The sequence below is a fragment of the Lissotriton vulgaris genome, chromosome 1_2, assembly GCF_964263255.1.
Source record: "Lissotriton vulgaris chromosome 1_2, aLisVul1.2, whole genome shotgun sequence".
NCBI classification, from domain to species: domain Eukaryota; kingdom Metazoa; phylum Chordata; class Amphibia; order Caudata; family Salamandridae; genus Lissotriton; species Lissotriton vulgaris.
Window position 1 is genome coordinate 3,792,176 of NC_141686.1, and position 23,212 is coordinate 3,815,387.

Sequence of the window (23,212 nt, forward strand, 5' to 3'; positions counted from 1 at the left end):
GGAAGGAGTAGTGTCAGTTCCAGTAGATCAGAGTGGACCTTATGTCATCAGGTGTGGCAGAACCTTTTCTTTTGGATACTGGTGCGGCTAAGAGTTCTATCATGCACGCTAAACTCCCTGGCGCACCTTTGTCTGGCTTGATGAATGTCTAGGTAGGATTTTCTGGCGCCCCAGTTCGTAATCCGGTTTCTAGTCCTTAGCCTCTTTCTATTGGGCCTTGTGAATTGGAAGCACTCCTTATTCTAACAACAGGTTGTGGTGAGAATCTGTTGGGTTTGGATTTGTTGAAAAGAGTGTATGCGACATTACATTGTTCTCCTTCAGGAGTACATCTTACGTTGGGTAAGAGAGTGATTTCTCCGATGTACTTGTCTAAAGATCGGCTTCCACTGGAATTGCGTTCGCTCCCTGATACTCTCTGGGCTACAGGTCCCAATGATGTTGGCCTTTTGCAGATTCCACCCTATGTTGTTACCCTCAAGTCGAATGCTAAGTTACCTCGCATTCCCCAATACAAGATCTCTAGTGATGGTGAAAGAGCTCTTTTAGCGATTATCTATGATTTGGTTGAGAAAGGTGTGATTGAAGAGACGAAGGGTAATGTGTGTAACAGTCCTGTTCTGCCTGTTCTTAAGCGTACTGACTCTTCCCAGCCACCTGTGTATCGGTTTGTGATCGACCTTTGAGAGGTCAATAAAATTGTCGTGCCACAGTTTCCTGTTGTTCCGGACATTACTGCCTTACTGACTATGATTCCTGCTTCAGCTGCTTGGTTTTCTGTTATTGATCTGAAGAATGCTTTCTTTAGTATTCCAATTGCTGAAGAAAGTAGGGATATTTTTGGCTTCTCTTTAGGAGGCCGAAGTTTCAGGTTTAAGCGCGCTCCTCAAGGTTATTGTGAGAGTCCCTCCATCTATAGTCAGGCTTTGAAAACTCAGCTTGGTGCTTTTGTCTTGCCTCCTGGTGCGACTCTTGTTCAGTACGTGGATGATTTGTTGGTCGCTGCTGATGATGAAGAGATTTGTAAAGCAGTTACGCTTTCTTTGTTGCGACATTTGTCTGATCTTCACCATAAAGTGTCACCTTCGAAGTTGCAGTATTGCCGCCAAGAATTGACCTACTTAGGTCATCTCTTGTTGAAGGAGGGAAGACGATTGACCCAAGAGCGTATTCAAGCAATTGCTCAGATGACTGTGCCATCCACACAGAGAGAGGTGCGTGCCTTTTTGGGTATCACCTCGTATTGTAGACAGTGGATTCCAAATTATTTTTTGTTAGCGAAACCTTTGTTGGCGCTTACTTTTAAGGACACACCAAACCCTCTTCCTAGGTCTGACGAATGTCAGAAGAGTTTTTCTGAATTACGTGATGCATTGTGTTCTGCTCTGGTGTTGGGTACTCCCGTCTACAGTAAGCCTTTTACACTCTACATACACGAGAGAGAAGGTTGTGCGTTGTCATTGTTGACGCAACAATTTGGAGACAAGCAGTGCCCATGTGCGTATTTTTCAGCTACTTTAGATCCAGTAGCTAGGGCGTTGCCTAGTTGTTTGAGAGCTACAGCAGCAGCAGCTGTTTCTATCCGACAGTCTGCTGGTTTGGTATTGGATAATACATTGATTGTGATGGTCCCACATGCAGTGGATACCTTATTGAATAGAACGAGGACTCAACATCTTACTAGTGCTCGTTTGTCAGGTTATGAGTTGACGCTTTGGGCTAGTCATGTGCACATTAAGCGGTGCAACACATTGAATCCAGCTACATTGTTGCCGATTTCTGTAGAGACAGATGCTCAGGAACAGCATGATTGTTTTCTCTGGACAGAGGAGGAAACGAAGGGGAGAGTTGATCTGAAAGATACTCCTCTTTCGAATCCAGATGGTACCTTATGGGTAGATGGTTCATGCTTTAAGCTTCTGAATGGCGATACGACTGCAGCGTATGCGGTTACGACTTTGCACACAATTGTTGAAACTGCACGTATTGCACATAATTCAGCTCAAGCAGCAGAGTTGATTGCACTGACGAGAGCGTGTGTGTTGTCGAAAGGGAAGAGAGTGAATGTGTATACTGATAGCCAATATGCATTTGACGTGGCTCATAGCTTTGGACGTTTGTGGAGAGAGAGAGGATATCTTACTTCCCATGGTACGAAAATTCAGCATGGATAATTAGTGAATGAACTTCTTGAGTCACTTACTTTGCCGACACAAGTTGCGATTGTGAAATGCAGTGCACATAGGAAAGTTACGGATGATGTTGGTCGTGGCAATGCGTAGCGAGAGAAACGGCAAAAGATGTGACGAGTCGTATGTATTTAGCAGGTTCTGCTAGATGGGTTATGGCAGGAGGAATGTGTGAAGACACAATAGAAAGTGTGAAATCGATTCAGGCAGAAGCTACTGAGAAAGAATTGAGTGTGTGGAGAGAGACTACGGGAATGTTGGATTCGACTGGCTGTTGGGTTGAGTTGTCGGAGCACCAGCGATGGTTGTTGCCTGATGCGTATGTGCTCCCAGTGGTTACAATGGCTCATGGATTGGCTCACATCAGTTCAAAAGGGATATGTCAGTCAGTCAGTCAGTCAAGAGATTTATATAGCGCGCTACATACCCATAGGGTCTCAAGGCGCTAGGGGAGGGGTGGGGAATTACTTGTCGAAGATCCAAGTTTTAAGTTGTTTTCTGAATGCTATGTGGTTCTGAGTAAGGCGGAGGTGAGTGGGAAGTGAGTTCCAGGTTTTAGCTGCCAGGTAGGAGAAGGATCTACCTCCCATGGTGGTTTTGTTGATGCGAGGTACAGTGGCAAGGGCTTGGTTGGAGGATCGTAGTTGACGGGAGGGGGTGTAGAAGGACAGTCATGTGTTGAGGCATTCGGGTCCAATTTCGTAAAGTGCTTTGTGTGCGTGGGTTAGGAGGCGGAAGGTTATCCTCTTATTTACGGGGAGCCAGTGGAGGTTTTTCAGGTGACTAGAGATGTGTTCTTTGCGCGGGATGTCTAGTATGAGCCTGGCTGAAGCGTTCTGGATGCGTTGGAGTTTTTTCTGGAGTTTTGCGGTGGTGCCGGCGTATAGTGTGTTTCCGTAGTCCAGGCGGCTCGTAACCAGTGCGTGGGTGACCGTTTTTCTAGTTTCGGTGGGGATCCAGCTAAATGTTTTTTTGAGCATGCAAAGAATGTTGAAGCAAGATGATGAAACGGCGTTGACTTGTCTGGTCATCGCGAGTGAGGAGTCCAAGATGACGCCCAGGTTCCGTGCGTGGTCCGTCGGGATGGGTGCTTTTCCAAGGGCTTCTGGCCACCAAGAGTCATCCCAGGCGGAGGGGGAGGTGCCTAAGATAAGGACTTCTGTTTTGTCTGAGTTCAGTTTCAGACGGCTGAGCTTCATCCACTCGGCTACTTCTTTCATTCCTTCGTGTAAGTTGGTTTTGGCGGTGTTAGGGTCTTTGGTGAGTGATAGGATCAGTTGAGTGTCATCCGCGTAGGAGATGATGTTGAGATTGTGTTGGCGAGCGATGGCCGCAAGGGGGCTCATGTATACATTGAAGAGGGTGGGGCTGAGTGACGATCCTTGTGGCACGCCGCAGATTACTTCAGAGGCCTCTGACTTGAATGGTGGGAGGCGGACTCTCTGGGTTCTTCCGGTGAGGAACGAGGTGATCCATTCCAGTGCTTTTTCCTGGATTCCTACGTTTCTGAGGCGCTGTAGAAGGGTGCTGTGGCAGACTGTGCCGAAGGCAGCGGAGATGTCGAGGAGGATGAGGGCGACTGTGTCTCCGTTGTCCAGTAGAGTTCGAATGTCGTCTGTTGCTGCGATAAGTGCGGTCTCAGTGCTGTGTTTGGCGCGGAAGCCGGACTGTGAGGGGTCGAGGGATTTGTTGGCTTCGAGGAAGGAGGCGAGTTGGTTGTTGACAGCTTTCTCAATGACTTTGGCTGGGAATGGAAGAAGCGAGATGGGGCAGTAGTTTTTGAGTTCGGTGGGGTCAGCTGTGGGTTTTTTCAGAAGGGCGCTGAGTTCTGCGTGTTTCCAGCTTTCCGGGAAGGTGGCGGAGTTGAGGGAGCAGTTGATGACATCTCGGAGGTGTGGTGCTATGATGGAGTTTGCTTTGTTGAAGATGGAGTTCATCAGGCGGATGGTGTCTTCAGTGGAGATTGGGTTCCAGTCATTAAGGATGTTCAAGGGGGATGAAGGTCCTGCAGAGGGTTGGGTGGGTTGGTCTTCGGGTCGGTTGTCGAAGCTGTTGTGGATGTCTGCGATTTTGTTGTGGAAGAAGGAAGCTAGGGAGTCGCAGAGGGCTTGAGAGGGAGTGATGTCGTTGGAGTTGGCTGATGGGTTGGTAAATTCTTTGACGATGTTGAATAATTCCTTGCTGTTGTGGGCGTTGTTATCTAGACGGTCTTTGAATGCGGCTTTCTTGGCAGCCCGGATTAGTTGGTGGTGTATGCGGGTGGCGTTTTTGAAGGCGTCCCTGGTGCTGGTGTTTGGGTCTTTTTTCCAGGCCTTCTCGAGGGAGCGACAGTGTTTCTTTGATTTCTTAAGATCATCGTTGAACCAGGAGGCGTTTTTGCTGCCTGGTTTGCTTTGACGTTTTTTCAGCGGTGCTAGGATGTCGGCGCTGTTGGATATCCATTGGGTGAGGTTAATGGCTGCTTGGTCGGGGTTTGAGGAGTGGACAGGGGGGTTTTGAAGAAGCGATGAGAAGATCTGGTCGATGGTGATTTTGTTCCAGTTTCTTCGCAAGGTGGGTTGAGGATGGTTGTGGATTGTGGTCTTATTGTATGTGAAGTGAACGCAGCTGTGGTCCGTCCAGTGAAGAGCTGTGGTGTGACTGAAGGAGACATGTTTGCTGGAAGTGAAGATAATGTCGAGTGTGTGACCTGCAATGTGGGTGGGGGTAGTGACCAGTTGTTTGAGTCCGAGGTTGGCAAGATTTTCCAGAAGGGTGGTAGCGCTGCGGTCGTTGTTCTTTTCCAGGTGAAAGTTGAGGTCTCCCAATAGAATGTAGTTCTCGGAGGGGAGGGCGTGTGGGGTGATGAAGTCAGTGATGTCGTCACTGAATTGTGCACGGGGTCCTGGCGGCCGGTAGAGGAGGGTGCCTCTGAGTGTGGTCTTGGGGTCGGTGTGGATCTGGAAGTGGAGGTGTTCGGCGCTGACAAGGTTGACGTCAGAGCTGGTTGAGATGCGGATCGAGTTCTTATGGACGATAGCGATGCCTCCTCCTGTTTGCTCGATGCGATCCTTATGGATGATCTTGTATCCTTCCGGGATGGCAATGGTGATGTCTGGGGCCGAAGAGGCATTCATCCATGTTTCTGTTAGGAAGGCGACGTCCGGTGAGATGGTGTCGAGTAGATTCCAGAGGTCGATGGCGTGTCTGTGGACCGAGCGGGTGTTGAGCAGGATGCATTTTAGGTGGTTGGTGTCAGATCTCTGATAGGTGTTGGTGGATGAGGAGCTGGTTTTGGAGCCGTCGAACTTGCAGGAGTTGCAAGAGAAGGGTCCATGGGTGAGTCCAGGAGCGGCTTGGACGCAGTTGGGGGAGCGGCCGGGGTTAAGGGCTAGGAGGGTGGAGGCGTCGTAAGTAATGCGGGAGGGCTGGGCATTGCGAGGGCCAGGGGGTCTGGCGCTGGGCGCGGTCCAGGCGCGGACGGGCGTAGACGGCTTACCTTTGGCGCACCTTCGGCGCGACCGCTGCGCGTAACCGCTGCGCGCAAGTGCATCTGTCACATGTGGATGGTAGAAGGGGAGGGGCGAGGGCGGGTCAGCTGGGAAGGCGGGAGCGGGGCCTTGATGCATTATCCTGGCAAGGGAACCCCAACTCCAGCGGGTCATTTTGCTCCTCCAACGTATCCGTTTGAGGTGCTACAGCTAGACTTTGTTCACATGGAAAGATGCAATAACCTGAAGTATGTCCTTGTGGTTGTTTGTGCCTTTTCCAGATGGATAGAGGCCTACCCCCTCAAGGATAATACTGCTTTATCTACAGCCAAGGTTTTGCTTAAAGAAAATTTCCCTAGGTATGGTTTGCCGACAATCGTATGGAGTGACAACGGAAGTGAATTTGTTGCTCAGATTATGAAGAAAGTGTGTGCGGGTTTGGGAATCAGACAGAAATTCCACGCTGCGAATCACCCTCAGTCAGCTGGTTTGGTCGAGTGCTACAATGGCACTCTTAAACTTAAATTGGCCAAGATACAAGCAAGCACTGGCCTTACATGGCCCGATGCTTTACCGTTGGCACTTTTGTCCACAAGAATGACAGTACATTCTCGTGTGGGTCTTAGCCCATACGAGATTGTTTTTGGACGCCCAGCAAATGTTTGGGGTGTGCTGAGGCCGAATAAATATAGTGACATCGAGTACCCTATGTTGGTTGATTACTTACATGACTTGACTGCTAAATTGCGTGTTCTTCACCAACAGGTGCATGATACTTTACCTTCAGCCTCTGTGGATGCAGGTCACTCAATTCAACCTGGCGAGTGGACCCTCGTGAGAAACTTCCAAAGGACAAAGAATCTGGAACCGAGGTGGACAAGTCCATACCAGGTGTTATTGACGACTCGGTCTGCTGTCAAGGTTTGCGGCAAGAAAAACTGGGTGCGCGCCACCCATTGTAAAAGGGTACCCTTACCCTTACCATACGATCAGTGGGTTAAAGACGGTATTGCCGATTCTGAGACTGAAATTGTTCCGAGATTTGTGCCTTTTAGTGACGCACATTTGAAATGGACTCAGTCAGAACGTGCGGATGACAAAGTTCTGCAAGAAGCTGTGCCATTGCATTTAAGACTTGACACTACGCAACAAGAGACACTTTTCCAGGATCAGATGGTGCCTGGTAAAGAACGCTATAATCTGCGGTCTAAAAAGGACAAATAAATTAGAATTTTTTTGAGAATTATACTCTTTCAGACAAGAAACATTTTTGTTCTATTTTTCTTTTTCGAGCTACCATCCGAGCTCAGCTGCAGGGTCACGGTATAAGTTCTTAAGGGGTGACCCGCGTATTGACGGAAGGTCTGCGGTTCTAGGGACGTCAAGGACGCCTGGACGCACACTGAAGTGAAGAAGGAAAGTTGCCGTGAGCAGCACGTTAGATGATGGAGTTTTTTGTAACTGAGAGAGTTGTTGAGAAAATGGATTTTAAGACAAGAGTTTATACATTGATACATAGCAAATGTTTTATCATATTGTGTTCTTTTATGTTTTTAAGTATCACATTAGCTTGTGTGGGTTGGATTGTTTATGCTACACCATTGAAATCTGCACCCACCTCCCAACCTATGCTTTCCTCTACTACTGTTTCTTTGCACCAATTTTATACGTTGCCTGAACATGAACAGACAAGGAGGTCAGAATTTGTTAACAATTTGTTTATACAGCTGTTGCATCAGCATCAGTTGGTTGTAAATACCACTAATTGCTGGGTTTGTGGTCTTATGCCTCATATGACAGATAGAGGTATGCCCTATTTGGTTTTGCCTTTTTCTTTCAATGGGTCTGTATGGGCTTTTCAGACTATGTTTATCTATGCAAATGAGGTATATCCCTTACGTTCCGTGAAAGACAATCCGAGTAATAGTGTCTTGATAAAGGGAATAGTAGATATGATCCGAGATATTGATGCATATAATGCTATCCCTAAGGATGAGGTGCAGGATTACGTTGGTTGGAATGTGACTGGATACAGTGCCAGTTTGACAGAGAAGGAGAGACGAAAAAGGTCTCCCCCGATTTGGATTGTACCCCATCAAGGCCACTTTTGATTGCAAGGTAGTGGCCGAAATCCGAGAGCTCAGTTAGGTAAGAGTGTGTGTATTCAAACCTATGTCTATTCATCTCAGACTTCTCCTCCGTTCGTGCCAGCTAAAGGCACATATTTTGTTTGTCACGACAGAGCCTATACATGGTTGCCGCCTGATTTTTCAGGAACATGTTATGTGGCGTTTTTGCTTCCCCCTACATACACTACTACTCCGGACTATCATAGGACAAGATATGGTAGAGGTGTCTTCAATCAGGAAGATACTGCAGCACAGGAAGTAGGAGACTTTTTCAAGGGTTTCCTACAGTTTGGGGGTCCTATGGCCAATAGCAGGAATATACGACAATTTACGAGAGTGGTTGAGGCCACTATAAATGAAACTGCAGGTGCCCTTAGTAATGTTAACGCTGAGCTTCAAGCGGATCGTCTTATGACGTTGCAAAACCGTATGGTTTTAGACATCATACTTGCAGATCGAGGAGGGGTATGCAAATTGATCCAATCTAGTTGCTGTGTTTTTATACCAGATAATGCCCCTACAGTATACCAAGCCATCTCTAGACTGCATAAGATTTCTGAGTCTATTCAGGTAGACGAAGGAGACTGGTCATTGACTGGATGGTTTTGGGGACTACTGTCCAAATGGGGGTGGAAGATTCTGACGTTATTTGGTATGGTTTTAGCTATCCTTTACTCTGGCTGTCTTTGCATCCAGTGTGGTCCCGCCATTTCTAGTCTTTGTACTACCTTGTGTGTGCGGAGACCTGTCTCGACAGAAGTGGAGAGTAGTAGGATGATGCTCCAGCAACACCTTGATGATCTAATGAATATTGATATAGACCTAGATTCAGATTAACGTGAGTTTGGGTTATTGCCTACGTAATGGCAAATGGAGGGACTGAGGTTCTGTAAATTCTGTCTTGTCCTGTGAGGTTATGGTTCCGTCACGATTTTGGTGATGTTGTACCGTATTTAGTAAGTATGGCTAATATGGAGTGAATTTGTCACGTTAACTAAATGTAAATGTATTTGAGCTTATATAGCGCACAGCTACCCGCAATGGGTTTCCCGGCGCTTGCTTAGGGAACCTGTCCTGGTATTCCCCTGTGAGATAGCCCCGGCAGGGTATCCACAAGGTGAAAGCCAGGCATCCCGCCGTGAGGGGCCGTTGTGGAGATTAAGCAAGCTATTGCCCAGAGTCGCAGAGTGTGAACCCGTGAGTCGAGAAGGCACCGGAGCGAGAATTATCGAGTCCGTGGAATTTTTAGCCCAATACCCGCCGAGGCGGGGATTTGAACCCTGGTCCAGGCCGATCTCGGCTTCCGGGTTTGCCGCCTCTAACCCCTGAGCCACACTTCTCCACGAGTTCATTACGTATTCAGAGACTTTGTCTCGAATATGGGTTCCATTTTGTCCGTGCCTCCATTTTGTGTTGCCATCACGTAGGCCCGTGGAGGTAACCAAACGAACAAAGTTGCATGGGCTTCGTTGTTCATGCACTTATTAACTAGGCCTTTTCTGACTTGTGAGTGAACTGTAAGGAACTGACCCCTTTACCTGAAACGGACCTCGCTAAGCCAATTTCCTTGGTTGATCGTTGTCTGAGATTGCCAATCAATGTTCAGGACATCGTTGACTTTTAGGTTCTTTACACATGCCTTATCTTGCTCGTTATCTGTCATTGTTTCCTTTCTATGCTTTTTCATTACATGCATTGTGCTTTCAATTATGGGTTCGTCCGGCTTGTGGAGATTGGATTTGGGACATTACTAATAATTAACTTGTGGGTTGGGACAATGTAAATTGAGGTTTTTGCTATGTGATGCTGCGTGGGAAAATGTATCTTATTGGCTAGAATTTTGTGCAGTGGGTGTCCATTTGTAATGTGAATATTGGGTATAAAAAGGGATGTTTCGCCTTACAAAAATTGAACAGTTTCCTGAGTTGTACACCGTGTTGTATTTCTAGGATTTCTGTTACTAGCTGCAGCTAATAAATTTGGTCTTTGACGCCACCCAGAAGTATTCTGTGTCTCTGTAAACTAAGACAGGTGAATCCGAAGAATTTGGGCATGCCCCTGGCGCCGCTGGGTTTAAAACCCGGTTCTTCACAATAAGCTCGGTCTCAATGGGAAAATCTTTAAAGAACATAGAGGATGAAATAAATGGAGCATGGGGGGTAATGGGGTAGGGTAAAGGAGTTGGAGGGAGCATATGACAAAGAGACGCAGGAAAATCTGCCCAACGTCCAGCTGGGTAGGTGACGGCCGAGGGGGAAGTTCACAGCCCATCTCCTCTTTAGCTATCAGGTAGGTCCACTGGGCGTCGGCCAGAAAACTAGGTCTCTACGGTCACTAGTCACAAACAAAAACATTTAAGGAGCATAAAAGATTAGGAAATGGAGAGAAGGACTGGAAAGTGGTATGGTAAAAGGGGTAGGAGGGATATACGATAGAGAGACAAAGGGAAAATCTGCCCAAGGTCTGGCTGGGTAGGTGAGAGTCGAGGGGTAGTCCACAGCCCATCTCCTCTATAGCTATCCAGTAGCTCCACCGGGCATCGGCCAAATGGCTAGGTCTCCATGGAAAAACATTTAAAGAGCATAGAAGATGAGATGAAAGGAGCGTAGAGGGAAAGGGTGTTATGATAAAGAGGTGAGAGGGAGACCTGGCTTAAACCCACATCAGCGCTTATCATTGCCTCAGCAGCGCCCAATGGCTATAAGATAACATAGCGAGACCGCGTCAACAAACACGGAGGTGGAATCACCATAATTCACAAGGAAGCCATAGAGTGCACCACTATCGCAGATGATGCCACCCCGATCATGAAGCATCTCAACTTCCAACTCTGAAGGGAAAACCACCATCAAAGGCATGCTCACTCACAGACCTTCAGAATTTCGCCGCAACTTCTGTGATGCCATCCCAGACTTCATTGCACCGATCTTCAATGACTCCAAGCACTACATCTTCTTTAAAGACCTCAATTTCCACCTCGACGAACCCGAAGACATGAACACCACCAACCTCCTTGAAAGCATGAACGTGCTCAACGAGTCACCAATCTCACGCACAGCGCCCACCCACAGTGCAGGACACACACTCAACCCCACTTTCACAGCCAGAGTCAAGTACAGCCACATCAATGAACTCACCTTGACAGACCACACCATCGCCCCCATCATGATCACTGGTTCAACCAGCACAACCACCAACCGCCCTGCACCCCTCACCGCGCTGTGCCCAGCAACAGATGGACTTGGTAGATCGATAGTTTCCCTTGAACGATGCGCATTCTTGTAAAAAAAAAAGGTATTGAAAGAGTACTCTGCATCCAGAGTTTTGCAAGGTGATTCCTCTTGCAGCAGCAGAATGCTCAGTCTTTCTTCAAGGACTGACAGTGCAGGCACCCAGAGGCAGGAATTGTTCATGAGCTTAGTGCTTATAATGGCTTCCACTGTTCCAGTTAATGTTTTCCGGTTTTGAACTAAATATTATGGTGTAGCTTACAAACAGAAGAGTTCCATTAAACATTTGAAATCCACGAATAAGGCAGTTGTTTGTGGATGTAACTTTACATCGTTGCACGGGGCATGAGGTGCAAAGTTAATATCAACCACATCTTGGTGACGTCACGTTAGCATATAATTCCAACGTGTTATTCTAAAATGCACTGAGAGAATTATTAACAAGAGACATCACTCAGGAATGAGACACTTAGTTGGTTTTATTTTGTAGACATTGTAGTTAGTGGCCGCACATTCTTAGTAATGTGTTATTCTTAATTGTGTATAATTACTAACGTCTACAGGGTGGAAACTTGGCAGACCTTCCCCTCTAAGCAGCTGCGTGTTTTCCCTTTTGTAGTCATGCTCTGCAAGGCAAACACAAGCTGAGCGCACTTCCACAGTACTCCTGGCCTAGTGACAGGCTTTAGGCAGGCACTGAATGCATAATTGCACTTTAGCTGAGAATGCCAAGTCTTTCGGGAATCTATGAGGAGCGAGCCAGTGAAGGGTTTGGGGAGTCAAACTTGCCTGTGTTATTCTTATTTTTCGGCACCCTATGTTTACATCTTTTACCGGGGGTCCGTCCAAAAGGCTGAAAAGCACAAGGTCACGTGCACATTATAAACTGTATAACGCTACGCAAGATATGTGTTCCTCTTATTAAGGGCTTATGGTTACTCCAATCAAATGTAATAAAACACTGCCCTTGTGAAAAATAGACACCATCTATTTGATTTATTTTATGGTCGTTTTATATTTTGTGGAAATTACTCTAGCGCGTTGCAAGTAAAAACATAGAAAAATATATAACGCAAATGGAGACATTTTGATCCGTATAGGGAGGGTACAAAGAAGATTAAATGTCTGTTTGTTGGGTGGTAAAGAACAGTCATATAAACTTGAGATTTAAGGTGTCCAAGACATAGAAGGAAAATAATCTTTAAAGAAATACATGTAATATTATGAACCATAATATGAGAACGTGGAATGTAGCCATTCTTCAATTCCAGTGAAACCGGAATATTGTATGTATGTGTCATTTTTCAAAAACACAATAGCAAAATATACTGGATAATGCAAAACAAGATGTTGATTGCAGCACGGATTCCGAGTGAAAATCCTTATATCTATCTATTCCTGTGTGTTTTAGTTACTTGCAGAACGAATCTGTCTCTGTTTCCCACACGAGGAGAGGGGTGTCGTGGTTGCGGGTATTTCCTGGCTCGTCTGTCACCCGGAGTTGCTTCGCCCTCTTGTGTAAAGGCCAAACGTGCATATTTTGGCATACGGTATTGTTTATAATATTTTGGGATATCTGAGGACAATTCAATATTTCAGGGTTTAATCGAGATAAATGTTATAGCTGGCCGTGTAGTTTCCATCGCCACGCAAACCTTGTTTTCACAAGGGCTGTTGTAAGAATGATTTTTGAGGGATTTATGTATTTGCAGTTTTAGAGAGCACAAACCCGATGTGCTGGTTGCACAGCAAAAGCAAGTAGCCCACGGGTGTAAGTCACTGATATTTGGGGGGAGAAAATGCTGGTGTATCAAGTGGCACCACTCAGACAAAACCATACCACCAAGCTATGGAGGCCCTTTGATTAATGGCTGCTGACAGGAGACAAGTGCAGATGCCAGGGAGAATTCAAAAACGGTGGCAGTCTCAGGGCTGAGGAGGTTAGGGACACAAGCATGCAGTCTGTAAATGTTGAAAGGACTACTCCAAAGCCGAAAAATAGCACATGCAAATCCGCAAAGGCAACCTATCTCTGATGTTTATGTCATTCATAAGCACGAGGTAGTGGTTGGTGCAACACACTGTGAAGGTTCTACTTACGGGAAGTAGGCGCGGGAAAGAGTAGGACAACACAGAAAATAAAATATCCTTGCTATCTCAGATTTCAAAGGAGCAAGAAGAAGAGAATCTTACCAGGCAGTTGAAGTTTGAAAAGACATCAGCGGTGAGCTCACAGCATCTCCTTTTAATGTATGCACGGCCTGTGAACTTTGAGAACGAGTCTGTACTTGGCACGTGTCCCGAGAAGGGCTGCTCCACTGGCCTTGTCCCTGCTGCAGCCACTTTCCCTGGATGCCCCACCGTGCCAGATAATACTTGCACCAGTCATAGTTCCTTACTGCGTAATACAGAAAGTCCAACACCAACAAGATGACAACAAAAAATCCATAGATCCACACGCCGACCAGTGCGCTGTAATTGCTGGAATAAATAAAACAGAAATAAAAAAGGAATATTCAGCAATACGTTATGTTTATGAGCTTGAACTAGTATGAAATAGGCATTATATTCTATTAATTAGAATAGGTATTTTGACAATCTAGAGCAAAATATATAATATATTCATTTTAATTGATCATTTCAATTGAAAAGGCACTAACAGAAACTGTGAATGATACAGCAAAGGTCCTATAAAGGCTGTTAATCGACAAACACCGCCAACAATAAGAGATTATGTTTAATGCACTGGATAGACGTTTAATGCGGATCTATAGGCACTCGGGGATTGAGAGTTTTGGAAGTCACCATATGGAATATTCTCACTTTTCAGTTCACTGTGCGAGCTACCACCCGAAGCAAACCACTGTTGGTATTAATATTTTCAACCTATCTCCTCCTCCCTCTGCCCACTCTAGGTTTGCCGCTCTGGAGCACTGTGGCAGTGCTGACATTTTCCCCACCTTGTGTGTCTTGATGTGGCTGCATCCACCTACTAGAAACTGAAGAGATGACAAGTCAAGGCAGCAGAGGAAAGTAATTTCGATCATCAATCAGATATGATCAGCCGACCCGCCTGAACAATTCCTCCTCTCTATTATCCAGGAAGCCACAAAACATCTCTCAGATCAAGAACCATCTCTGACCCCCCTACCCCCAAAGCATGTCCTATTCATCACTCCACTAAAGAAGCTGAATGCAAACCCTAGGAGTTTAGCAAACTAGAGTACTAATGCTAACCTCCCTTTTAGAAACAAGATCCTGGCGGAGGCGACAAGATAATGTGGAAATGAGCTACTTCCAGCATGACCATCAACCTGAGTTTCGACCCAGGGGGGGTACCAGGACAGTTGAAGCAGATATAAAAGGAGGAACTGCTCCACACTGAATAAGAATACAAACGCAGCCTTCTCACTACTCATTCTTTCTGCAGACTATCACCCTGTTGATCACACTATACTGCTACAGACAGTAGTAAATTCGAGATAGAATACGGGACTTGCCTTATCCTGGATCCATTCCTTCTTCTCAAAATGCTGCCAAGAAGTGAGGAACAGGAGAACAGCTGAATTAGCCGCACGTCTGCTATCCTGTGTACAGTGCCTTCAAGCATCAACCCTTCTATCCCGGCTCTTGTTTAATATTTATGTACTCTCCCTAGCACATCATGTTGAGCACAATCAAGTAATCTTACATATGTTAATGATGAGACTCTTAACTTTTTCAGATTGAATAAGAACCCAAAAATACTACCAATATCACCACATGTCTAGACCATGCCCTCCAGAGGCTGAGGGATAGGTTCCCAAGAATGAATGGGACCAAGACTTAGATGACTGTACTGGGAGAGTTGAATCTCTCTCACAGCCCTTCAAATGGCCCACAAGGCATTGGGACCACTCCAAAAGCCAAGATCCAGGGCATACTCTTAAATGTCCTTCACTCCACAAATCAATTCAGTGACAAAGGAATCAACCTCCAGCCCTCCCTAATCTGTTACATTTTTGCACCACTCCAAACCAAACGAGACCCTTCATCACTTGCCTCCCAGAGCACACATTGCTAGGTTACAAAGATTGTATAACAGGCAGTCAGAAAGGGCCTTAACTTTGAAAATAAAAATAAATTAAAAACGGGACAGCATCAAACTTGCTTTGAATATCCTCCAGTGGCGAAGGATCAAAGTTAGGATTAAATTCAAGATTCTCATTGGCTCCCATAAAGCTTTCTTTGAAGACTGTCCCAAGTACCTATAGAAACTAGAACTACCATACATCCCAGCTAAAACCTCTGCTCATCAGCTGCCAATCTTCTCCAGCAATGGCAGTACAAATGAATGAACCACAGAGAAGATCCCTCTGAGTGCAAAGCCCAAGACTGTGAAAAATGTCAGACTTAGCTGAAATCTGAAACCAACCGTGTAGACTTATTGGAAACTTTTTCAACTCATTCTGATGGAACTGGCCCATTAACAGGGACCATTGACTCAGAACCTCATCTAAGGGCACCTTCCCTTCCTGACTGGATGTCTCCTCCTCCTCATGTGTTTTTTTCTGATATATTGTTTTCTATCTTTCACTATAAAATCACTGAAAGGTTACAGGCAGAGCTCTATAAAACTCCAAAATAGATAACAAAAGTAAACAAACGCATCATTGACGCTTTGCTAATTTGTTTAGCCCTTCTCACTTTACCAGCCTGTACATCCGGCGCTCCAGAAGAGCATTTTCTAGCCTGTACTAGACTGCCGTGCACTGGAGCAAGGTCTCTCTGAATTCATCCATATGGCTGGCTAGTGGTTTAATGCTGGACCCCCTACCTACTGTTTCTGCCTTATGTTTCCTGCTGGCTAACCTTTCCTTTTTTCGAGGACAGAGGCCATACAACGTTTGTAGATTTGTAATTCCAAAAACGTTGTTCATGTGGTGGATGGAGGTCCATAGGTGTTTCTTTGTGGCTTACGTTTTACTCAGAGGCCCAAACAGCTTGTCATTTTCAGCAATACACTCCTTTACTAAGGTCCCCAGATCGTGGTATCAGAACTTCTTTGTTCTCTTCCTTCCTCTATAATCTTTATCCTCCAGCTCCTCGCAATGTCTGCAGACCCTGTTCACCTCCTGCACTCTACTGTAACTGTACTTCCTGGTTCTGTGATGTCATCAGTGACCGCTAATAAAACAGTCACCAATTACGACTGGATTTGAATTGCAATTTGTGACTGGTTGTGAATGCGATTCTTACTGATTTGCTATTCCTCACACACCTCTGCACTTACATAAAGTTTACCGGCTCCCACTTTATTTGCTCCTGGGCCAAAGTTTACAATAAATCTGCATTTTCATGCTTCGATATTTCACAGATAAATCAGTATGCAACATCCATGGAACTTATCAGCTATACCATCCTCACATAGTCTATATAAAATAAATATATTTCATAGATGACTTCAGAGCAGATATTTATATTTTGTTGGCCCTAAATCGTGGGCAAGTAACAGCCCCAGTGCTGTTGCGGCTCCCCTTTCTGTGCGGGCCAGTCAGCAGCGGTAGGCAAAGCATCAAACTGGAGACTACATGACATAGTTTACACTAGTAAATCCTTTACATTTTTTGTAGTGTTTGTTGTGCATTATAGATTTAAAGGCTGTACATGGATGTGAGGTAGAAAATACATTACGAGGGTCCAGAAGAGGGCACCCTAAGTCATGACTCAATAAATACAAGTTATGCAGTTATAAGTGCTGAGTTTAGGACATTAACTTACGTCTCCGTTTTAAAAAGAGTTTCACAGGTTTTTTTTATAAGTAAGGGATGAGGCTCTTGAAGGCAGGAATCTTAGTAATTTGACCGTGGTGGGTTGTTTTGTCAAACTGCGTGGGCGAGAAGTCCTAGCACCTTATCAATTATGGCGGTTATGCTTAATGGTCTAGAAAATTCCTGAATCTATTTCATGTTCTCCCTGCAGACTTTGTAGTCTTTCAAAAGCGTGCGATAGCAGAGCCTACACGCGCACCCGCATTACAGGTTCACACTACAAAGGCATGTTTTCTAAAACAGGAAGGAAGTCTTTGCTTTCTCCAAGCCAATCCATCACTGAAGAATTGCGACGTGTCACTTTTTAAGAGAGGACACCGTTTGAGATAGGAATCCTTTTTGGATATTAGGCAAGCAACCAATGCCGGGGATGGGCGAGAAATGGATTTCCATAAATTTCAATACATCAAAATGAATGTTTATGCCAGAAGCGGGTCTGCATGAATCATTTTATGTAAATATGTATTGAACTGAGTGTCTCGGATTAGCATTATGGCACAGGAAATATCAAAAGCAACCAAGGTATTAGAATTCTGAGCACGAACTACGAACTTACAAACAATTATAGTCTATCAGAGTTTATCCGCCTTGCCGCACGCCATGGGAACCAGAGACACCTGGGTACACGAGGGGTTTCTTCTGCTCAGCACTTCATCAAAGCTTCAGAGAAGCATTTGTCGGCTCAGTGCTAATCGGACCCACGCAAAGTGGATCGATTGTGTGATCTTGAACTTTACTATCATGTTTACATTTGTTATAGTTATTAGTCGTGCTTATAGCATATTGCATTTTTCTTTTTCTTTCCTTCTCTCTTTTCTTTTTCTCTTCCTTTTCTCTCTTCTCTATACCTTCATTCTTTTCTCTTTTGCGATGCTTTATACTTATTTCTTTTCTTTAGGAATATTTGAATTCATTTTTATGTAACATGGTTTTTATGATATGTTATGCTTACCTTATCTGAACTTCTTTTGATAAAATTTTGTTCTTGAAACTTAAAAAAAAAAAAGAGACGATCTGGAGATGATTTTGCGATATCTTCTTGTGATTTGTGTATTATTTTATTTTGTTTGTACATCATGGGGCTGATGCTCAAAAATAATAGTGATCCATGAACCTGTTCTAATGAGCAAACAGATTAACAAATGTGCCATCCAAAGGAAATCATTAGATTTGTTGGACTACAGAAAAGAAAGCTAAGAAGCACTTGACCATTTATATTTTCGAAGGCTCTTCGGTATTTGACATATCTGTATTTGTTATTGTTTTAATGTGAGTTTGTGTGCCCTGGTAGTATTTAAAGGAGGACAGACACACGGGGATAAAAAAGAAGGAAACAGATAAAGCAGGGTGCAAATATTGCTGGCGGAGAAAAGATATAATAGCATTGAAGGCCAAATACCACGAACACTGACAAAACCAATAGGCCAGGCTGTAATGTGAAAACGCATGTTAACACACCCATTCATGATGGAGCTAAAGTTCACTCTATGTATATTTTGATGAACTTGTAGCATTATGTCTTACAAACAGCTTTTCTGTCAAGCCAGGCCTAAAAAGAGATTAGTGTATAAAAACAAGCATTTGCAATGGAATAGGTCTCGCATTTACGAGCATTTGAGCTATTGGCATTGTAAATGACAATGCCTTTTATTTATGTCTTGCTTTTAAACTCATAAATAAAAGCCAATGAAAAATATGGGCGGAGAGTGGGAGGAGCTTCAAGTCCATACCTGAATACAGCATACTTTTCAGAGCAGCGCATACGCTGCCAAGGTTTGTCCTAAAAACAAGTTATTGTAAATTTAAAGAATGCTGTCCTTTTTGAAAGGTATTAACAGAACTACTGTAAACATCTGGGGCCGTATTGCAGAAATGTGACCCAGGCTCACAATGGGCATGTGTGCCTGATTTTAGCCCCTCCTTAGGCACTTTGGTATTACAATAAGGGTGCAGACGCCCCTTCTGCAATGCAGATAACGCTGGTGCACATGTTGCACCAGCACTATGTGAAGAGGGCGTTACCTCATGTGCATGGGGCGTTGCCCCACGCAAATGAGAGAATCTCTTTGTGTCTGCACCCGTGCTGTATTACGGACTCAGGAACAAAAGTAAAGAAACTGTCAGGAGGCGCGCTGAAACTGCGCCATAAAAAGGTGGCGCACCCTGAGGGCAACCCTCTCGTGAATGAAAAAGGGTCCCATGGACCCCCAGACATCCCTCTTGCAGGAGGATGCAGTCACTCACTGCACCCGCTGACAAGGGGATCTCTAATCGCCTTTGAAAGTGCAGGCGGGTAACGCCTGCACTGCGAATCACAGAGCAGCTTTGAAGTAGTCACTCAGTATCTTGATTGTGCTGCCCTGAGGGCAACACATTAAACATATTAGGGCACACTTTCCCTGACAATGCACGGCACTCCAGTTTGAAGGTGCACCATGGTGCAAACAGGAAAAGTGTACCATATATGTGATAGGGCCCCTGGTGTCAATGAGCTCATTTGTGTTTTCATTTGAGAGCATGTTTTATTATTTCCCCCTGCATAACACATCAACTGTCCAGTCCCAGTTCAGTAATTTTTATACAAATAAAAGACTTGAGCTGGACAAACTATTAACTTTTTAGAATGTACTAATAAAAATACATTATAATCCTATATGTTGATTGTCATTTGTGTTCTTCTTATTCCTATTTTGTATTGCAAGCGTTTTAAACCTTTTCATGCTGAGGATGGAACTGTTTAGTCCTCAGCTGCGGTGGGCATGTGCTTAGGACGGAACCGATCCGTCCTCGTACCTACCTATGAGGGAAGCACTGGCGCTCCCCCGTGGGCTGCCCTTTTCTACCTCCCCCACCAGGGATGGCAGCGGAAGCACCTTGGTTGCCATCTCCAACCTACTCCGGCGATGTGATGACGATGGCGCAATCATTAGGAAAATTAGATTTTTAAGCTAAATTTGAGGTTTGCAGGGGAGAACATTGAAGGATCCATGCACGCCACACCTCCCTGGACTCTCCCAGGTGTCTAGTTTTCAGAAATGCCTGGGTTTGATAGTTTTCCCTAGATGGCACCCAACCCCAGAACCAAAAAAGGCAAGTTCCCCCTGTGCAAAAACAGGCTGTTTTGTGGTAGATAATTTTGATGTCTCCACAATGCGTTTTGGTCCCTTCCCGGTCACAGGCCCTTCGCCCACCCACATAAGTGAGATAGCATTCTTATTGGAAGACCTGGGGGAATGCTGGCTGGTAGGAAATTTATGCTGGCCCGATGATCCCACAACTTTACCGCACAGAAATGTGAGGAAAATTTGTTTTTTTAGCTAAAGGGATTCTGGGTAAATGAACGTTGGGGAATCCATGCAAGCCACACCTCTCTGGACTCCCCCAGGTATCTAGTTTTCGAAAATGTGCTGGTTTAGTAGGTTTCCCTAGTGGTCGGCTGAGCTGGGGCTCAAAATCCACATCTACCCACGTTATTTTTCGGTGGGATAATGCGATGAGTCCATGTTGTGTTTTGGGCTGTTTTCTGTCGTGGGGACTAGGCTTACCCACACAACCGAGAAACCATTTTTATCGGAAGACTTGGGGTTATGCCGGGTGGATGGAAGTTGGTGGATCCCTGCAGATTCCAGAACATTCCAACACAGAAATGTGAGGAAAATGTTTGAGGTTTGCAAGGGATTATAGGTAACAAAATGTGGTGAAAGCCATGCAAGTCAGTCCACCCTGGATACACCTAGGGGTTTAGTTTTCATAAATGTACAGTTTGGCTAATTTTACATGGATGCCAGCTGAGCTAGGGTCCAAGACCTAGAGCTGCCCACATTGGAAAAAAATGCACAGTTTTAGGTGGAAAAATGTGATGCACTCATGTCACATTTTGGGCTATTTCCTGCCACAAGCACTAGGCCTACCCATACAAGTGAGTTTCAATTTTTATCGGGGCACTTTTGGGAATGCTAGGTGGATGGAAGTTTGTGGCTCCTCTCAGATTCCAGAACATTCCGGCACAGAATTGAGGAAAATCTGTTTTTCTACACACATTTTGAGGTTAGCAAAGGGTTCTGGGTAACAGAACTTGTTGAGAGCCACACAAATCACCCAATCTTGGATTTTTTAAAGTGTTTAGTTTTCAAATGTGTACAGGTTTGCTAGGTTTCCATAGGTTCTGGCTGAGCCAGGGCCCAACATCCACAGCTAGGCACATTGCAACAAAAGGGTCAATTTTCAGTGGAAAATTCTTATGTATCCATGTTGAATTTTGGAACCATCTCTGTCACGTGAACTAGGCCTACCCAAAAAGTGAGGTACCACTTTTATTGGGAGACTTGGGGGAATACAGTATAGTAAAACAAGTCTTATTACCAATCGTCTTTCTCTGCATTTGACCTTTCAAATGTAAGACACTGTGTAAGAAAGAAGTCATTTTGAGAAATCCCTGTAATTCACATGTTAGTATGGGTACCCACATTTAAAAGATGTGCAAATAACCACTGCTTCTAAATTCTATATCTTGTGCCCATTTTGGAAATACATAGGTTCCCTTGATACCTATTGTTCACTCTTTATAATATACCCGTTACAAAATGAAAAAAAAATGAAAGATGCAGCTGGGCATTGGCTCTGGTTATGTCTGATTCTTGGAAAACCTACAAGCCCTATATGTCCTCGCAACCAGAAGGGTCCAGCAAACATAATGGCATATTGCTTATGAAAATCTGTCATACTTAGAAGTTGCAGAACAAACCGTATGCACAAATGGCTGTTTTTTAACTCAAATTTAATATTTTTTTATTTCAACTGTTACTGTCTATAGGAACACCTTGAAGAATGTACGTAAATGACGACCCCTTGCTGAATTAAAAATGTTGCCTACTTTTGAAAAAAGTGTAACTTTACCAGATCCACCATTGGTTTCACACCAATTTCTACCACTAACTGGAAAGAGGTTGAAAGCACAAAAAATAGGAAAAATGGGCTATCTCCCAGTAAAATGTCAAACCTGTGTTGAAAAATGTGGTTTTCTGATTCAAGTCTGCAAGCTCCTGAAAGCTGGGAAGATGGTGTTCTTAGAATCGCTAACCCTTTGTTGATGCCATTTACAGGTAAAATTAGACTCTCTCTTCTGTGGCACTTTTTCTCCAAAATAAAAACAAACTTAGCTGTATTTTGGGTAATTTCTCTGTCCTTTCCAGGGGAATCCACAAACCCTGGGTACTTTAGAATCCCCAGGATGTTGGAAAAAAGGAAGCAAATTTGGTGTGCATACCTTGGATACCTATGTGTGCGAAAAGGGCCCAAGCGCCAACTACACTAAATAGCAAAAAAATGCTTAGCACATGGGAGGGGGGCTAGCAGTGAAGGTCTTAAGCAAAAAGCAACATTAAAAAAATGAAACATGGGAAAAAGTAGGAGAGACAGTGAAAGGGTGAGAGGATAAAAGAAGGGCAGAATAAAAGAGCTATTTAAGGGGAGTGAAGGATAAATTAGGCAGAGAAAAAGATTGATGAGAGAAAATTACAGAGAAACCCAATTTCAGAGGGAGTAAAAAAACAGCAAGAGTGCCAGCGCCATAAAAAGACAGAGAGTGGTCTGCAAAATGCAGACGCTGGTTGGTATGGAAGAGAGGAAGATAACAAAGAGCAAGAAAAAAAGAGAACAGGAGAAAGGAAGAGAAACAAATTGAAAGGCATGCTCAAGAGAGAAAGAAAGAGTGAAAAGAGAGGTTTAAAGAAGAAGAGAAGAGGAAAGAAAAATGATTTGAATAAACGGAAACGGTTAGACTCCGAGGTGAAAGGAGAGGGGAGGTAAGAGTAAAAGATAAAAAAGAGAGGTGATGGGCAGGGAACAATAGAGGTTGAGAGACAGAGCAAGAGCAGGACGTAGAAAGGAAGAAAGTGATAGGGAGAAAACAAGAAGGAGGGAAAAGGTAAGCAATAAACACAATGTACAAGGGGTGAAAGGAAAGAGGAGAAATGAGCATGGCCACTGGAAATATTATTTTTCTGCAATTACCACATAATCCATCATCTGCCACATAATCTGCAGACTTTAACAAAAAAGAAATGTGTTTAGCTCATACGAGTCAAAAGTTAAAAAAAAATGGCAACATATGTTGCTGCACAGTGGAAGGCCCTTACAAAAAGTTGACTGGTTATCATTCTCATGCTTAATGCTGTACATAGGTGACTGACTGGTTCTAATGAGGTGAAACCTTTGCCCAGATAGTGTTAGCTAGTTACAATTTCAAAATGATAAGGTAATACTATCATATAGTGTGCCACATTATGCCACATAATTTGGCTTTCCTTGCTGCATAATTTAGTAAGCCATGCCACATAATTTGGTCCTCCACAGTGGCATGATTCCAGTGGTTCTGGGTATGCG

General features: G+C 44.5%; 1 protein-coding gene across 2 annotated transcripts in view; it reads right to left on the reverse strand.

The window, feature by feature from the left end:
- Positions 1–23,212, reverse strand: part of SHISAL1 (shisa like 1) — a 618,079-nt gene that overhangs the window by 226,762 nt on the left and 368,105 nt on the right. The window contains exon 4 of one of the 2 annotated variants that reach the window (XM_086952732.1): positions 13,212–13,499. In XM_086952732.1, the coding sequence (XP_086808858.1) occupies positions 13,212–13,499 (288 nt within the window). Of the gene's footprint in view, positions 1–13,207; positions 13,500–23,212 lie in introns of those variants that run through there. The other variant, XM_086952731.1, reaches the window with a different exon arrangement.